This window comes from Notothenia rossii, assembly GCF_949606895.1.
Source record: "Notothenia rossii genome assembly, chromosome: 12".
In the NCBI taxonomy this organism is placed as follows: Eukaryota; Metazoa; Chordata; class Actinopteri; order Perciformes; family Nototheniidae; genus Notothenia; species Notothenia rossii.
This window is the reverse complement of record NC_136911.1, coordinates 20,310,875-20,326,690: the sequence shown is the minus strand read 5'-3', so window position 1 is coordinate 20,326,690 and position 15,816 is coordinate 20,310,875. Positions and strand designations below refer to the sequence as shown.

General features: G+C 41.5%; 1 protein-coding gene across 1 annotated transcript in view; it reads right to left on the bottom strand.

Moving 5' to 3' along the window:
- Window positions 1-41: 41 nt before the first annotated feature.
- Window positions 42-15,816, bottom strand: part of flt1 (fms related receptor tyrosine kinase 1) — a gene marked incomplete at its 3' end in the record, with an annotated part of 33,879 nt that continues 18,104 nt past the window's right edge. The window contains exons 11-24 of the mRNA XM_079661849.1: window positions 13,337-13,460; window positions 9,586-9,694; window positions 8,405-8,713; window positions 6,562-6,708; window positions 6,354-6,485; window positions 5,003-5,109; window positions 4,480-4,615; window positions 3,968-4,072; window positions 3,203-3,316; window positions 2,759-2,847; window positions 2,306-2,363; window positions 2,119-2,216; window positions 1,913-2,035; window positions 42-185 (exon numbers count right to left, since the gene is read on the bottom strand). Coding sequence (XP_079517975.1) covers window positions 42-185; window positions 1,913-2,035; window positions 2,119-2,216; window positions 2,306-2,363; window positions 2,759-2,847; window positions 3,203-3,316; window positions 3,968-4,072; window positions 4,480-4,615; window positions 5,003-5,109; window positions 6,354-6,485; window positions 6,562-6,708; window positions 8,405-8,713; window positions 9,586-9,694; window positions 13,337-13,460 — 1,795 coding nt within the window. The remainder of the gene's footprint in view (window positions 186-1,912; window positions 2,036-2,118; window positions 2,217-2,305; window positions 2,364-2,758; window positions 2,848-3,202; window positions 3,317-3,967; window positions 4,073-4,479; window positions 4,616-5,002; window positions 5,110-6,353; window positions 6,486-6,561; window positions 6,709-8,404; window positions 8,714-9,585; window positions 9,695-13,336; window positions 13,461-15,816) is intronic.

Sequence of the window (15,816 nt, the reverse complement as noted above, 5' to 3'; positions counted from 1 at the left end):
TATCCGGTGAGGTAGTTTCAGTACATACAGCTTGTGTTTGTTTAGAGCAAAACGATGTTGAGAGATCTGTTACCCAGAGAGAATATCTCCCACAGCAGGATGCCGAAGGACCACACGTCACTCTGCGTGGTGAACACCTTGTCAAAGATGGCTTCTGGAGACATCCATTTTAGAGGGAGGCGGGCCTGTCAGACAATCACAGGAGTTACAAAAGAGAGCGTGACTTTGAAAAGTCTGTCTGGTTGAAACGTTGTGAGGCCACAGATCAAAGATGTTTGTTGCCTAATATTTCAAATACAGACGCAACACATTCATGACAGGAGCTTAATTCGAGTTTGATTAAAAATACACTTGCAATGTGGTTTAATGTGTCAGGTATGGCCATGTAATAACAGTAGTCCTGTTTCAGCCACAGGAATAACGTTAATATTTTTAAAGAGGCCTGTGGTCAGAATGTGTTATTAATGTGGAGGCAATGGCAGTTTGTTTTGTGGATGTAGGCCTACTACAAAAAATAACCCTAATCAAACTCATTTTGGAGTTGTTTTGACTAAGAATTACTAATGAAATTACAGTAATTATAAATCCTAAAATGTGAAATACTATAACCAGTAAGCGTGTCTTTGTCTTTATTAGGATCCCCATTAGCACTAGCATGAGCATTGGCTATTCTTCCTGGGGTCCTCACACACACAAAACATACATAAACATACATACAACAAAATTAAAACAAAACAAAACAGCTCATAATTGCATGCAATTTACAATGAAATGAAGTGAAAACTAAAATGGTCATCCAATTATTGCCATCCTAAGGCCAAACAAAAGTAAATACAAATAAGTTTACATCCTAATATATGCATAAATAGCCACAGGCACAGTTCAAATTTACTTTATAATACTTAAATAATTTTTTAGCAACCTTTTGAAATGTACTTGAGAATGTTCCGGTAAAGAGTTCCAGCTGATCATGGCTCTGTACTTTTTTCTGTCCCATATTTGATTTAGATTTGGGTAATACAAACCTTCCTTCTATTGTATTTCGTGTTTGATAGTTATGTTGTGCATATTGCGCTATAAACCTTTGTGATAATATATCTGGTGAGTGAGTCACTGTAATATTTCTTACAAAATGTAATAAAATATAAGTTGACCTCTGTCTGACAGTTAACCATTTCAATGTCTCCAGCATTTCAGTGACTCTGGTTCTGTAGGAGCACTGCAGTGCACATCGTGCTGCCTTTGTGCTACTTGTAGTTTGTTTAAATCTTTTTCAGCAGCACTAGACCATATAACCAAACAATAATCAAGCTGCGACAGAACCAAAGCATCCAAAACTTGTCTACTGACATCCATAGGCAAATATTTTACAATTCTTTTTACAACTGACACACCCCTTCCCATTTTACATACTACATTATCTATTTGTTTAGACCAAGATCATTTATGATCCAGGGTTATACCTAGCAATTTCATCCCCTTGACCTGTTCAATTTCAACATGGTTTAAATGTAGTTGCAATTTTGGTTCACCTGTTAACTGATGATTTGATCCTATTAATAACGATTTTGTTTTTCCCGCATTAAATACCAACTTATTATTTATGACCCTCTCTGATATCAGCAGTAGACCTTTATTCATAACATTTGTCAACTCTCTTGTAGTTGATGCTGCATAATATATTGTTGAGTCATCTGCATACATTACAATTGTAGCTTGTTCTAACACTAATGGTAGGTCATTTGTAAAAATAGAAAATAAAAAGTGTAAAATGCTTTCAGTGTGATCCGCAAAAAATATGCATTAACCCCCGAGCTTTCCTCGAGTATCTCATGACGTTTTATGAATACAGATGGTTATGTAAAACTTTCAGAGTGTAGCTTTTGGAGCCACATTGCTCACATGTACTCACATCTCCCTTGCGGACGTAGTCGGGGTCTTTGTAGATGTCTCTGGCCAGGCCGAAGTCACAGATCTTCACCACTTTATTGTCAGAAAGCAAAATGTTTCTGGCTGCCAGGTCTCTGTGGATACACTGCAGCAGAAACACAGAGAGGGCAACATGTGATATAAAGGAATGTGTACAGCATCCACAAACACAGACGTCGGGTATCAAACCTTGCGAGAGGCGAGGAACTCCATCCCCCGCACCACCTGGAAGCTGAAGGAGATCAGATCCTCCAGGAATAAAGGAGAGTTGGAGCCAGACTTGGTGTCTAGAGGAAAGGGGAAGGGACAGGGATTTAATCAAGCTGTTTTTATCATGCACACTCATAAGAACATGTTACTAAAGCTCCTGTCTTACCTAGGTGATTCTCTGTATTGTCATCAAACATACTGCTGACGAAACCTGGCTCTCCATCCTTTAATCCACCAGGTGAGAAGAAATCAGTTAGTGTTTATCAGATATACTTTGAGAAAAGAGTCAACATTGCAACAGAATGATTTGTTGGATGTTTTTTCCTAAACACGCTTCGTGAAAATGACCCCTGAGGCCCCGTTGGTATTTGTGTCTAAACCTGTGAAGAAATTAAGGAAGTGCACGTCCTGCTTGAGACCTGATAACATTTTAGAACCTCAAACCGATTGCAGAAGTGCTTTTAAATGTATCATTTTGTAAGTGTGCAAAGGGGCCATTTGCACTGCAAGGAGAAGTGTGGTGTGCAGAGGTATGTGTGATCTCTCTCTGCACGACATGGTGGTCCTGTGTGTTTGAAACACTGCTATCATGACACCATCTCTCTGTCTGTAGACTCACCCGGTCGTGCACAAACACTTCTCTCTTTCCCTTCAGGAAGGTAGACAGATTTCCATAGCAACAGTACTCGACAATGACCATCAGTGGCCCTGCACACACAGAAAAACACACTTTATTACATACATCACCTATACATGCACTGAAATGAACTTATATCAACAGGCTTATTTAAAACACACGTGCAAAGGGAACACACACATACATGGGAATACACAGCCTCACAGCCACACACACACACACACACACACACACACACACACACACACACACACACACACACACACACACACACACACACACACACACACACACACACACACACACACACACACACACACACACACACACACACACACACACACACACACACACACACACACACACACACACACACACACACACACACACACACACACACACACACACACACACACACACACACACCTTCAGGCTTGGTGCATGCTCCCAGGAGGTTGACTACATTCAGATGATGTCCAATGTGATTGAGGATCTTGAGTTCAGTCATCAGAGCCTTGTGTTCGCTGGCTGTAGCGCCCTCTGGTGGACAAAGGGTAGAAAAGAGTGGCAGAAATGTTGGAGTACTTTCTTTTCCGATTGGGAATCTTTCACCCAGCGGGAAATAAGGGACTCAGATTCCTTACTAGAGAAGTACCAATACAATAATGTCAAAAAGTAAAAGTCCATAAAAGAACAGGAGTATTATCCGCAAAATATAGTTAAAGTAGTTAAACAAATATATACTTTTAAATAGAATAAAAATATGTAGCTAATTGTAATAGGTTCAAGTAAGAATTTGCAATAAGTAAAATATTTCAATTAACATGAGAATATAAAGCAACAATGTTCACGGTTTAACTACAATACATAACACTTAGTATATTATAACATATATTGTTTATTACTATGTGACATTATTCGATTACTTTTGTAGACAATATACACTGATTTATGTCAGGATTTTCTTTTTCAATTGTGTAATATATTGGATGATTCAACCTTTTTGTACCTTTAACAGTAAGTCCACTGGTTCAATGATAAAGCTGCATTATGTTATAGTTGATCTCAATGCAAAATCTTTATCTGAAAAGTGCATTATTTCCCTTTTTAGGAAGTACAGTCGAAGTATATAGAAGCATTACATGAACAGACAGTAGTAAAGTGCCTGAGTGAATGTCCTACTGCCTGTACCTTTGAGCATCTTCACAGCCACAGTGGTGCAGCTGGTGGTGTTTTCTATCCCGAAGGCAGCAGCCTGCACCACCTTCCCGAAGGCCCCGCGGCCCAGAGGCTTCCCTGAGAGAGGAGAGACTGTTAGGGGGCTGACGGGGGGCTGACGGGGGGGGGGGAGGGTTTTGGAGTCTAATTGAGCTACTTCATTAATTACTATATCCACCCTGGACGTGAGATGCTGATAAGAGAAGACTTCATCAACAGTCCATCTAGCTGGATCCCACCCTGTGAGCTGATTAGTTCGAGTCAACACAGTTTACTGGAGGTGATAAGCTCAACGCAGACAACACAAGTCTGATTAATGGAATCACTCCCAATAATAACCGATAAGACCTCTGAGAAAGTCCTTCTATCTGTGGTTTGATCTTAAATAACTTCCCTCCCTCGCATCGTAACAGCGTTATACTCCCAAAGACACTTGTTGTTAGAAAAACAATTTTGTTTGTTCGTTATAAATTAAATGAGTTTACCTAATTTGAGCCGCTCTCGAGGGAACTCCCATTGGCTGGGGTCGTACTGCAGTCTCTCGCACGGCTCCTCCATTGGTCCGTCTCCTCTGTCCAGAATGATTGACAGGAACTCTGGTTTGGTGTTTGAGCTGTTGGGCTATGGAGAAAGAAGAGGGTAACGTATGTTGTAAAGCTGAAAAAGCCATACTAGAGTATACAATTCCAAACGTGTAGATTTGTAAGAGACTTCAAACACATTTGAAGTGTTTTTAAAAGGATGTATTGATGTGTGTTAGCCAAGGAAGGAACAAAGAAGGCCTGGCAGGCGGAGAATAAATGTCAAAATATACAATAATATACAACTAATGTCCACCCATCCATCCTTTATCATTATCATCATTATTATTGATGATACTAGTAGCATTTTGTGATTCTGAGACCACTCTCAACTCAAAGGAAGATACTCACAAAACTAATACCCAGAAAACAGACAACATATTTGTTTCTTTAAACCAGAAATGAGCTTCATCTAGTTTCCTCTCACCTGTTTCAGTTTGCGTATGACGAGGGTCAGAAACAGCCAGAGCAGAGTGGCCACCACACAGGTACAGGTGAGAGCTGGGATCTGCAGGAAGGAGGCTTCAGAGGCACCTAGCACCACACACACACATCAGTGCTTGAATAGATTTACATTTTGAGTTTTATTACGTGAACTTAATACACGAAAGCAGGCCTGCTTAGGACTTTGAACAATGTAATCTTGATAAAACGAGACTTCTGTTATACATTCATCTCAGTTTATTGCGAAATGGAGAAAATCAAAGGCAGATAAATACAATTATTTGGTGAGAGTTGCAATAATACTTTCAAAACGGTGTGTTTTCACAATCAATCCATATTGCATTAACATCCATCCCCCTTATTAAATACCAATTATTATTATTTCCTTATGGGAAGTATGAAATGCTCAACCCGGTAGAAAACCAAGACTCTGAGATTTAGGCAGGGCCCTTCTGGAGGAAATAAAAACGGGAGACAGCTTCCTTCCTGACTGATCAGAACACAACCACACACACACACACACACACACACACACACACACACACACACACACACACACACACACACACACACACACACACACACACACACACACACACACACACACACACACACACACACACACACACACACACACACACACACACACACACACACACACACACACACACACACACACACACACACACACACACACACACACACACACACACACACACACACACACACACAAAAAGCACCCACTACTCCACACATAATGGTGCTCAAACAATGCTATTCCACCACAACCCGCCGTGTGTCTGTGTGTGTGTCTCTGTCTGTCTCTCTGTCTGTCTGTGTTTGTCTGTCTGTCTGTGTGTGTGTCTCTGTCTGTCTGTCTGTCTCTCTGTCTGTCTGTGTTTGTCTGTCTGTCTGTCTGTCTGTGTGTGTGTCTCTGTCTGTCTGTCTGTCTGTCTGTCTGTCTGTCTGTCTGTCTGTCTGTCTGTCTGTCTGTCTGTCTGTCTGTCTGTCTGTCTGTCTGTGTGTGTGTGTGTGTGTGTGTGTGTGTGTGTGTGTGTGTGTGTGTGTGTACTCAACAAAGGAGTGTGTTCTTTGATCAATATTCTCGAGAACAGAAATATCCTCTCCCATTAATAGAGAATGACAAACACACCTAAAATAAAGTGATGTTTTGAATGTGTGTACATCCAGACTATACATCTGTTCACAGAGCTGGGAACAATGGACATTCAGACATATCCATATATGGAAGTGTCCTATCTGTGAGAAGAAGTCAACACAGCCAATCAAAGGCCGGGATGCCTTTGATTGGCTGCTGGTTGACAGATGCTTACCATTAACCCATATATAAGCAGAGCTCTCTGCAGACCCCCTCTCATTGGTCGCCTGGCACGTATACAGACCCTGGTCCTCCGCTGTGATTCGATCAATGTTGAGGGTCCCATCGTCTGGGGATATCACAATACCTGAAGACGGTGGTACACACTTGTCAGACACCAGATCATTACTACAGTTGACATGTTTATGGTACATTTGTAATACCTGATCCCTGAGAGAGAGCTTGTTCGTCCTTGTACCATGTGACGGTGGGGGGGGGGACGCCTGCAGACGGACAGCTGAGGAAGACGGAGCTGCTGACATTCACTGTGCAATCTGTGAGATTATCAAGCAGCACTGGAGGCTCCAAAACTGAAAGAAAAAACACACACCGTCAATATGTGTGTGTTTGTGCAAATGGTGACTTATAAACAGGGGTCTAATGTTACGAAGAACATTAACTCAAGTATTAAATTCTGTACTTTACTTGAATATTTTCCATTTATGCCACTTTTGTTCTACACATTTCTGAAGGGTATTAGGTAAATGTAACATGTATCTGAAAACTAATTGGAGATTTGAACACTGACATTAAAATATCTTAAAAGACCTTTCATCTACTCACACCAGTTAACACATTCCTACATATAATAGTAGTATAATTCTGCATTTTGTCTATTTTATTTTTCATACTTTGAACCTGCAATAGCTGATAACAGCTGTAGTTATTTATAGACTCAAGCAGATCTGTGGTGACGTAAAAGCAGAGCTATTTTTTCCCACTCTTTTCTGGACCCGTGCCACTTTTAGACAATAAATGGCAGTGACACATTTTTTCTAGATGTGTGTGGCCTTGGTTTCAACCTGTGAGTCAGCTGAGTCCTCTTGGGCCCCTTACTCACCCTGAAATACCCCACAATGCAGTATTTCATCATGTGAACAGTCATGAGTGCACACAATGCAGGTTTCAGTTTCCTTTGGTGTATCCAGATGATCCCATGCTTTAATTCTCCTCCATTCTCTCACTTTTTGGCTCCCTAGCTTCTTCGTGGTCACCCTGTCTCTCTAGTAATTCCTTTGTGGGGGTCCCGCGGGAGGAAGTTGACGTGTTGGGCCCTGATTGTGTGGAGAACAGCAGTAAAAGACATGAAGAAAAAGTCACTTAACCAAGGCGACTGATTGTTGTTTCCCCGATCTTCCTCCTGGACAACAATTGATGATTGTCCGCGGGGGCTGCGGCCTGACAGTGTCTGATTGGCTGATTGTTCCTCCGGCCCTGTGTGGGGGCCTGTAAATGTGGCATTGTGGGAAGTGCCATTGTGTGCTCTTCCTCCAGGCAAGGGCTCATTCCCACGTGAAAGAGGTGCTGAGCTGGAGCGCAAGAGCAAAGGCAGGGTGGGGCCCCAGGAAGCTGAGGGGACCCAATTCCCAAGCAGCGAGGCCCTGTGAGAGTTTGTTTGTTTGTTTGTTTGTGCACAGAAAACATGGGGGTGTGGGTTTAAAACAGCGAGAGATCACAACCTAAATTTGATTACAATTCGGTAATCACACATCAAGAAAAAGGTTTTTGAAGGCCTTAATAATTGATTTATATTAACGAATAATCTAATTTGGGGGCCCTTGTTCAGCTCTGGGATCTCTGAATAAGTCAGTCCATCAATTCATGCATAACACGATTTGTATGGAAGCAAAGAGAAGTTAAATTATTTGAAATATATGTAACTAAATAGTTGTGCCCATATTGAAGTGTATTACTCTGGTTAAAAGTTCATTAGCATTCAATTAATAGCATTCAAATATTCTACCTTGACATTTTTCTGAAGTCTGAAGCTCAAGTTAAATTAGACGGATGTTTAGAATACATTGTAGTTGAGTGGTATTTAAATGTGAACATTCTATATTTAGTATTGGTTAAATGTTAGTTAGATATTCACTTGTTTATAACTATGGTTTATAATAGTATGGCCCTTCTATGTTTCCATACTTTTCATTTAAAGCCTTATATTGACTCCGCACGTTGAGGAGGGAGATGAAGAGGAGGAGGGAGATGAAGAGGATCAGCACTCACTTGTGACCTCCACCTGTGTGTCCCTGTGTGTGTTCTGCCCGGTGACCAGGTGGTGGGTGGAGCATCTGTAGGCTCCTGAGTCTGTGGCTGTTAGGTTGCTTAGTAACAGGACCAGTGAATTGGAGAACTCGCCGGATGTGAGCTGCTGCTGCTGCGGGGCGGGGCCGCGTGATTGGGCGTGCCCTGTGTCATTCACCCGTTGCCATGATAACGCCCCATACAGGTACTTATTGGCTGAACAGGTGAGATGGAGGTCTCCGCCCTCTCTAGGCTCCTCCCTCTGACTCACACTGAAGCCTCCTGGGACATCTGAGGAGAAAGATTTGGAAGAAGAGGAACCATGAACAGGATATTTTAAAAACACCTCTCAGTTTCTCCACATGCGATCCTGTCTGAAGCCAGGAGAGCTCCAACCTCCATTTCTGTAACCTTTGACGACAAAGTTGAATGGCTATTGTGGGTAAAAGCAGCTAGTGGAATACAGTGAAAAGGCTTTTTATTTACTTTAGCCATTTGAAACTTCCCGTGGAAACGGCTCGAGAGTTTCCTGATGGCAGATAGTGTTTATCTTTCCCGAACACCCCAAGGCCTCCCGAAATAAAGCGGACCTGCCAGTCCAAGGAAGTGCGCTGCACGGGGAAGTGGAACGATAAGAGCCCCAGGTTCCTGTTTCACTCCTGCTCACACACTCAGCCTTAGCACTGACACAAATACACAAAAAACCTTTACCTGTACGCCTAGTAACAAATCTAACCTCACATCACACACACAACGGCAGTGTGTATCCAATGCACGTAGGCTACTTTGTTCTGCCAAGTTTAAACCTACAATAATGAGCGTGTGACTTCATCAGTTTCATTTTTAATTACTTGGATTTTTCACAAATGGGTGGCCATATAGAAATCATTTAATAATGTCTAATCTGAAGCAAGTGTCACATGTTTACGTTACTAATTGAGCACCTTTGAGTTGTGATTTATTGGTAAAGACAATAAAGCAGAGGCATTACAATCACACAAGGTCAGAATCATAATTATAATATTTAACTAACCCAGGAGGAAATTGGGTTTTGTGAAAGTTGCTTTATTCAAAAAGATAAAGTGTGGTGTGACTCCTCTATTGACTGTTCTGTTGCTTTTGAAATAAGATGCTCACTAGAACCTCTCCTGTCCTCTCCTCACCTGTGACGTAGAAGTGGACGTGGAGCTGATCTGCTCCGGCAGCGTTGAAGGCGACGCAGCGATACCCTCCAGACACAGAGGCCTCTGCCACAGTCAGGACCCCCACCGTCTGAGGAGAGCAAAAACATCCGCACTTAGTAATAGCACTGTATGAAACACACACACACACACACACACACACACACACACACACACACACACACACACACACACACACACACACACACACACACACACACACACACACACACACACACACACACACACACACACACACACACACACACACACACACACACACACACACACACACACACACACACACACACACACACACACACCTCATTACCTCTGCCCCTAATGGCAGGAATCATGTTTTCCATAAGCAGACAATAGGGGTTTCTGAGCCAGACCTCCTGCCCACTTCCAGGTCAGTGGGCAGCACAACATGCAGGCTGTTGATAAGTACTAATAAAGGTGTGTGTCTGTCTGTGTGTGTGTGTGTGTGGGGGGGGGGGGGGGGGGGAGTGAGTAAGATCAGATGATAAAGTGAGTGAAAAAGCTATATTTCGTTAATTTCTTAATTTGTATTCTGTTATTTTCTTAATTTTTTTTGTCTACGGAATACGTCATATGTGTGTGCACTTAAATGGTCTGCAAAGGGTTAAATCCTCCAGAGTGACATAACCATATAACGTTCGCACCTCTATTGGCTAGTGCTCACACACATTGTATGTGATAGGCTAAGGAGCGAGACATCTCTCAGCGGTTGACCAATCACAACAGAGCTGGCCAGCTAACCAATCAGAGCAGACTGGGCTCTGGTTTCAGACAGAGGGTGAAAAGAGGTGCTGCAGCACAGACAGTATGAGAAAAATAAAGAGCTTTTTGAACATTAAAGCATGGAGACATGTAGAGACACTACATACTGATATACACCTGAACATCAGCAGGAGAGGACTCTTTAAAGTAGAGACACTACATACTGATGTACACCTGAACATCAGCAGGAGAGGACTCTTTAAAGTAAAGACACTACATACTGATATGAACCTGAACATCAGCAGGAGAGGACTCTTTAAAGTAAAGACACTACATACTGATATACACCTGAACATCAGCAGGAGAGGACTCTTTAAAGTAGAGACACTACATACTGATATACACCTGAATATCAGCAGGAGAGGACTCTTTAAAGCAGAGACACTACATACTGATATACACCTGAACATCAGCAGGAGAGGACTCTTTAAAGTAGAGACACTACATACTGATATGAACCTGAACATCAGCAGGAGAGGACTCTTTAAAGTAAAGACACTACATACTGATATACACCTGAACATCAGCAGGAGAGGACTCTTTAAAGCAGAGACACTACATACTGATATATACCTGAACATCAGCAGGAGAGGACTCTTTAAAGTAGAGACACTACATACTGATATGAACCTGAACATCAGCAGGAGAGGACTCTTTAAAGTAAAGACACTACATACTGATATACACCTGAACATCAGCAGGAGAGGACTCTTTAAAGTAGAGACACTACATACTGATATACACCTGAACATCAGCAGGAGAGGACTCTTTAAAGTAGAGACACTACATACTGATATACACCTGAACATCAGCAGGAGAGGACTCTTTAAAGTAGAGACACTACATACTGATATACACCTGAACATCAGCAGGAGAGGACTCTTTAAAGTAGAGACACTACATACTGATATGAACCTGAACATCAGCAGGAGAGGACTCTTTAAAGTAAAGACACTACATACTGATATACACCTGAACATCAGCAGGAGAGGACTCTTTAAAGTAGAGACACTACATACTGATATACACCTGAACATCAGCAGGAGAGGACTCTTTAAAGTAGAGACACTACATACTGATATACACCTGAACATCAGCAGGAGAGGACTCTTTAAAGTAGAGACACTACATACTGATATGAACCTGAACATCAGCAGGAGAGGACTCTTTAAAGTAAAGACACTACATACTGATATACACCTGAACATCAGCAGGAGAGGACTCTTTAAAGTAGAGACACTACATACTGGGTGTTTCTCAATGTCAAGGAAGGCTGCTCCAGAGGTCTCAGATATATAAAAACATGTCTATGAAGTGGTTTGCTCAAAATACCAAAAAGATCATGCATTCTTGTCTCATCCCCCTCTATTTCAGCCTGTTACTAAAGTGCTGATTCTGGGTCAGCTTCAAACATTCACACTTCAACATAAGGCATGTTATGAGTTAAAGGTCCCATGTCATGGCCATTTCCACTGATCATAATTCCATTGTTGAGGTCTACTAGAATAGATTTATATTGTGCAATTTTCCAAACTCACTTTGGTTTCTCAAACAGCATCTCTGTAAACTACGTGTATTCACTGAATTTCACTCTCTGCCTTTAACGGCTCGTTGTAGCTCCAATAGCTCCAGCCCCCCCCACCACCCTCCCTGTGAGCACAGTGTGCTCTGATTGGTCGGGACGTTGTGAATCGCGCTGAGCTCCGTGGAGGTGTTGTTTACACAGCGAAACACAGCCAAACTCGGCCTGAGCACACACAAAGTCACAGCCGAAGTAAAAACAATAAGTGTGGCTTGATATTGAGTAAGAGAAAGGTTGATAAACGCTGTGAGAATGGGTCTGCAGAGAGAATGGGTCTGCAGAGAGAATTTAGCCGCGATCCCAACTGTCTGTTATCAGCCTGCAGCCAGGGAGGAGAGATCAGCAGTGTGTGTGAGGAAGTCCGTGGATTGATCAATTTGGACCAATCAGCAGGGGCTTAACGTAACGGCTCCGCGGACGTAACGTAACGGCTACACGGATTGGTCCATTTGGTTCCGGGTAACGCATGACATCATGAGGTACCCGGAAGAATCAATGGACAGTGACGTATCTCCAACGAGGCGTTTTGGGGAGGTCTTTTCTGTGTTAGAGTTTTATTCACTACAGAGTGTACTTTGAGGGTTTTGACTCTGCAGACCGTTTACATGCAGAAAGACCTTCATAACACACAAGGGGACGGGTAATGACCGGAAAAGCATGACATGGGACCTATTATTATTATTATTATTAAGCAATAAGGTTGAGGGAATATGATACAACCTTGAGAACTAAATACTGTGGTCACTACCGAAACAGTGGATGTTTTGTACAAAATTAAGTATATTGAGTTATCAACTAAAATGATATGATACTGATTGATTTAATGTATGTTCAATTTCAACAATCATCAACGGAATCAGTATGATCAGTATTATGCATTTTACAAAGAAAGTTTGCATTATGATTTGTATGAATTGTATAAATTGAACTTTGATAAAAAATGCACTTTTATTAATTTAATTGTGAAAACCCTCAAGAAATATTTTTTAAAATACTCTTTAGAGAAGGGAAGGTAAAACAATCTTAACGGGTTAATATAATACTTTTTTACTACAGTGTGTGTACTATGTTTCGGTAGTGACCATTTTTGGTAGAGGAAGAACATTCCAAAACAGTGAAAATACGATATAAAAATGAACGCTTCTTTTACTAGATATGTGTAATTTAGATATGGTACAAAATATATATGGACAAAGTTTTGGGGAAAAAACATACAACATTTCAAAACATTTCCAACCTGACTTTGGTCCAACTCGGTAGAAAGGCCCATGTATTGAATTTGAATAGTTTTTTTCAAGGGAAACCTAAGAGTAAATCATAACGTGTGTGTGTCAGTGCTTCACCCACCTTGTTCTTCCCCTGAAGCACTTCCTGTCTGTGTGTAACACTCAGGATGTGGTTGCTTGTGGACGTTGCGGGGACCCTCTCTATTACTGGACTCCACAGTGAGGAGGACGTGGGACACACACACCTTGAAGAGGGAAGAGGAAGAGGAGGAGAGTGACAGAGACTCAGCTGTGTTGACACAAGTCATTTTATGTCTCCTCCAGGTGTGTGTGGGATTGTCTCAGCTGCGCTCGGCAGGAGGAATACCCGGACATCAGGGGGACGCCTTGATCATCGCTGCGTGATGTTATCTCATTCACAAAGTCATTTTTATCAATAGCATCACATCCTGTGACGCTGTCCTGCAGGCTGACAATAGTGGATCTTTGGAGAGCTATGTAATGCTGGATTGTTCATCTGTGGAGGATGCAGAGGTGGTATTGTAATCCGGAGGATCAGCTTCCTTCCATTCTTAACAAATCATCCCACATTTCCAGGACAAGAGTTCCTGTCCCTCTCAGTGACTCTCACAAGTCTAAATCCATAGATTACACAGAGGGCTGTGGGAACTTATGGAGGCGGCTCTCTGGTTTATTGTTGCTACTTACTCATAAAGGAGTCGAGGGAAAGGAGTAGCCTGTATCTCATCTCATTACTTCTCTACATGGAAAGCTGCACCAAATATCTAATATGAAGGAAAATGTAATGTTATAAAAATGTAGCAAGTACCATCAACAACAAGGAGCAAGAACATGTGCTTAATGAAAGTACATTTGAATGTGCATCACATCATTTGTTGAAAATGCACTTTGGTTATCATATATTATATAAATTAATGTATTCATTCCTATTCACTTTTACACAAGTTTTAATAGTATTTTGTATGGACATCTAGAGCTCTGACATGATGATGTTTGAACATTTGTCATTATTTTTTTTACTATTTATTCATATTTAGATTATTTTAAATGTATGGATATATAATTTTTTGTTAAAATAGAACAGCGTGATAATTTTGCAGAACCCAAAGTGTTTTCAATTACTTTATTTAGTCAAGTCAAAGCAGTCCAATACCCAAATATAGTCAATATATGGTAATCATTTAGCAACAAAGACTGATTAATTTAGATGAATATGTAACGGTAGATTAGAGAGAATGCATTTAGTGTCATTCTAAAAAAAAAATCTAAAAAAGAAAAATCCCACATTAAGTGTTGCTTCATATTCATGATCTGAAGTATAAAACACTTGCTGGTAAGATGCATTATAAAGAGGGGAGGTATGTTGTGTGTCGGGGCAAACATAGGGCTTACAGGTTCTGCCAGACTGCATTGTTGTTCTGCCACAGAACAAATCCATCCATGTGTCTGACTGGCAGCATAACGTGCATGTTGCTTCATTATGTAGAAACTATCCATCATGCTTAATGTAAACTGTGTTCATTGATGCTGTGTTTATGAAGTGTCAGTACCCCTCTCTGCCTGTCTCTGTCTGTATCCTCTCTGTCTGAGCTCAGCTCCTCCCTGCTGTTCCTCTCTGATTGCTCTTCCTCTTGGCATCTCGAGATGACCCACCCTGTACATGACACCACAGACCTGCACACACACACATGCTGCCCAAACACACACACACACACACACACACACACACACACACACACACACACACACACACACACACACACACACACACACACACACACACACACACACACACACACACACACACACACACACACACACACACACACACACACACACACACACACACACACACACACACACACACACACACACACACACACACACACACACACACACACACACACACACAGGCTGACACTCCCACGCTTCCCAGGAAAAGCGTTCTCACTCAAAGCTGCACTCACACACACAAATATCATTAGTTAGATGGATGTGCGGACATAAACGTGGTTAGAAAACAGAAACACAAATGGATACACAGTCATACCAGACACATTCTCACAGTGTGTGCCTGCGGACAGGGTGAGCATGAATAGGTTGTGTATCAGTGGGGGTCATCTCCTGCCTTTACTTCCTGTCTCGTTTTTTACTGCCTGAAATACATTTTTACCTCCGTCTCTGTCCGTTCCTGTCTCAACCCCAGAATAACCACAGCGTAGTGTAAACCGATCCACAAATATAAGCAAAGTTTAATGCAAAAACACAAACAACTGATATAACACTTCAATACAGATTCATACAAAGTTGGCAAATATTGTCATTCGTCATATGTAAGTTAGTTGTATAAAATTATTAAATATTAGATTCATATATTACTCATAGAACATCTTTATACAAGGAATGAATCACATTGGGAGACACCCGTAAATGGGACATACTCACACACACACTCGCACACACGCACGCACGCACACACACACACACACACACAAAATTGGACTTTACTAAACCTGATGGCACTCATACATTTCAATTAACTTTCAATACAAAGACAACATGGCTGTTACACTGACATCA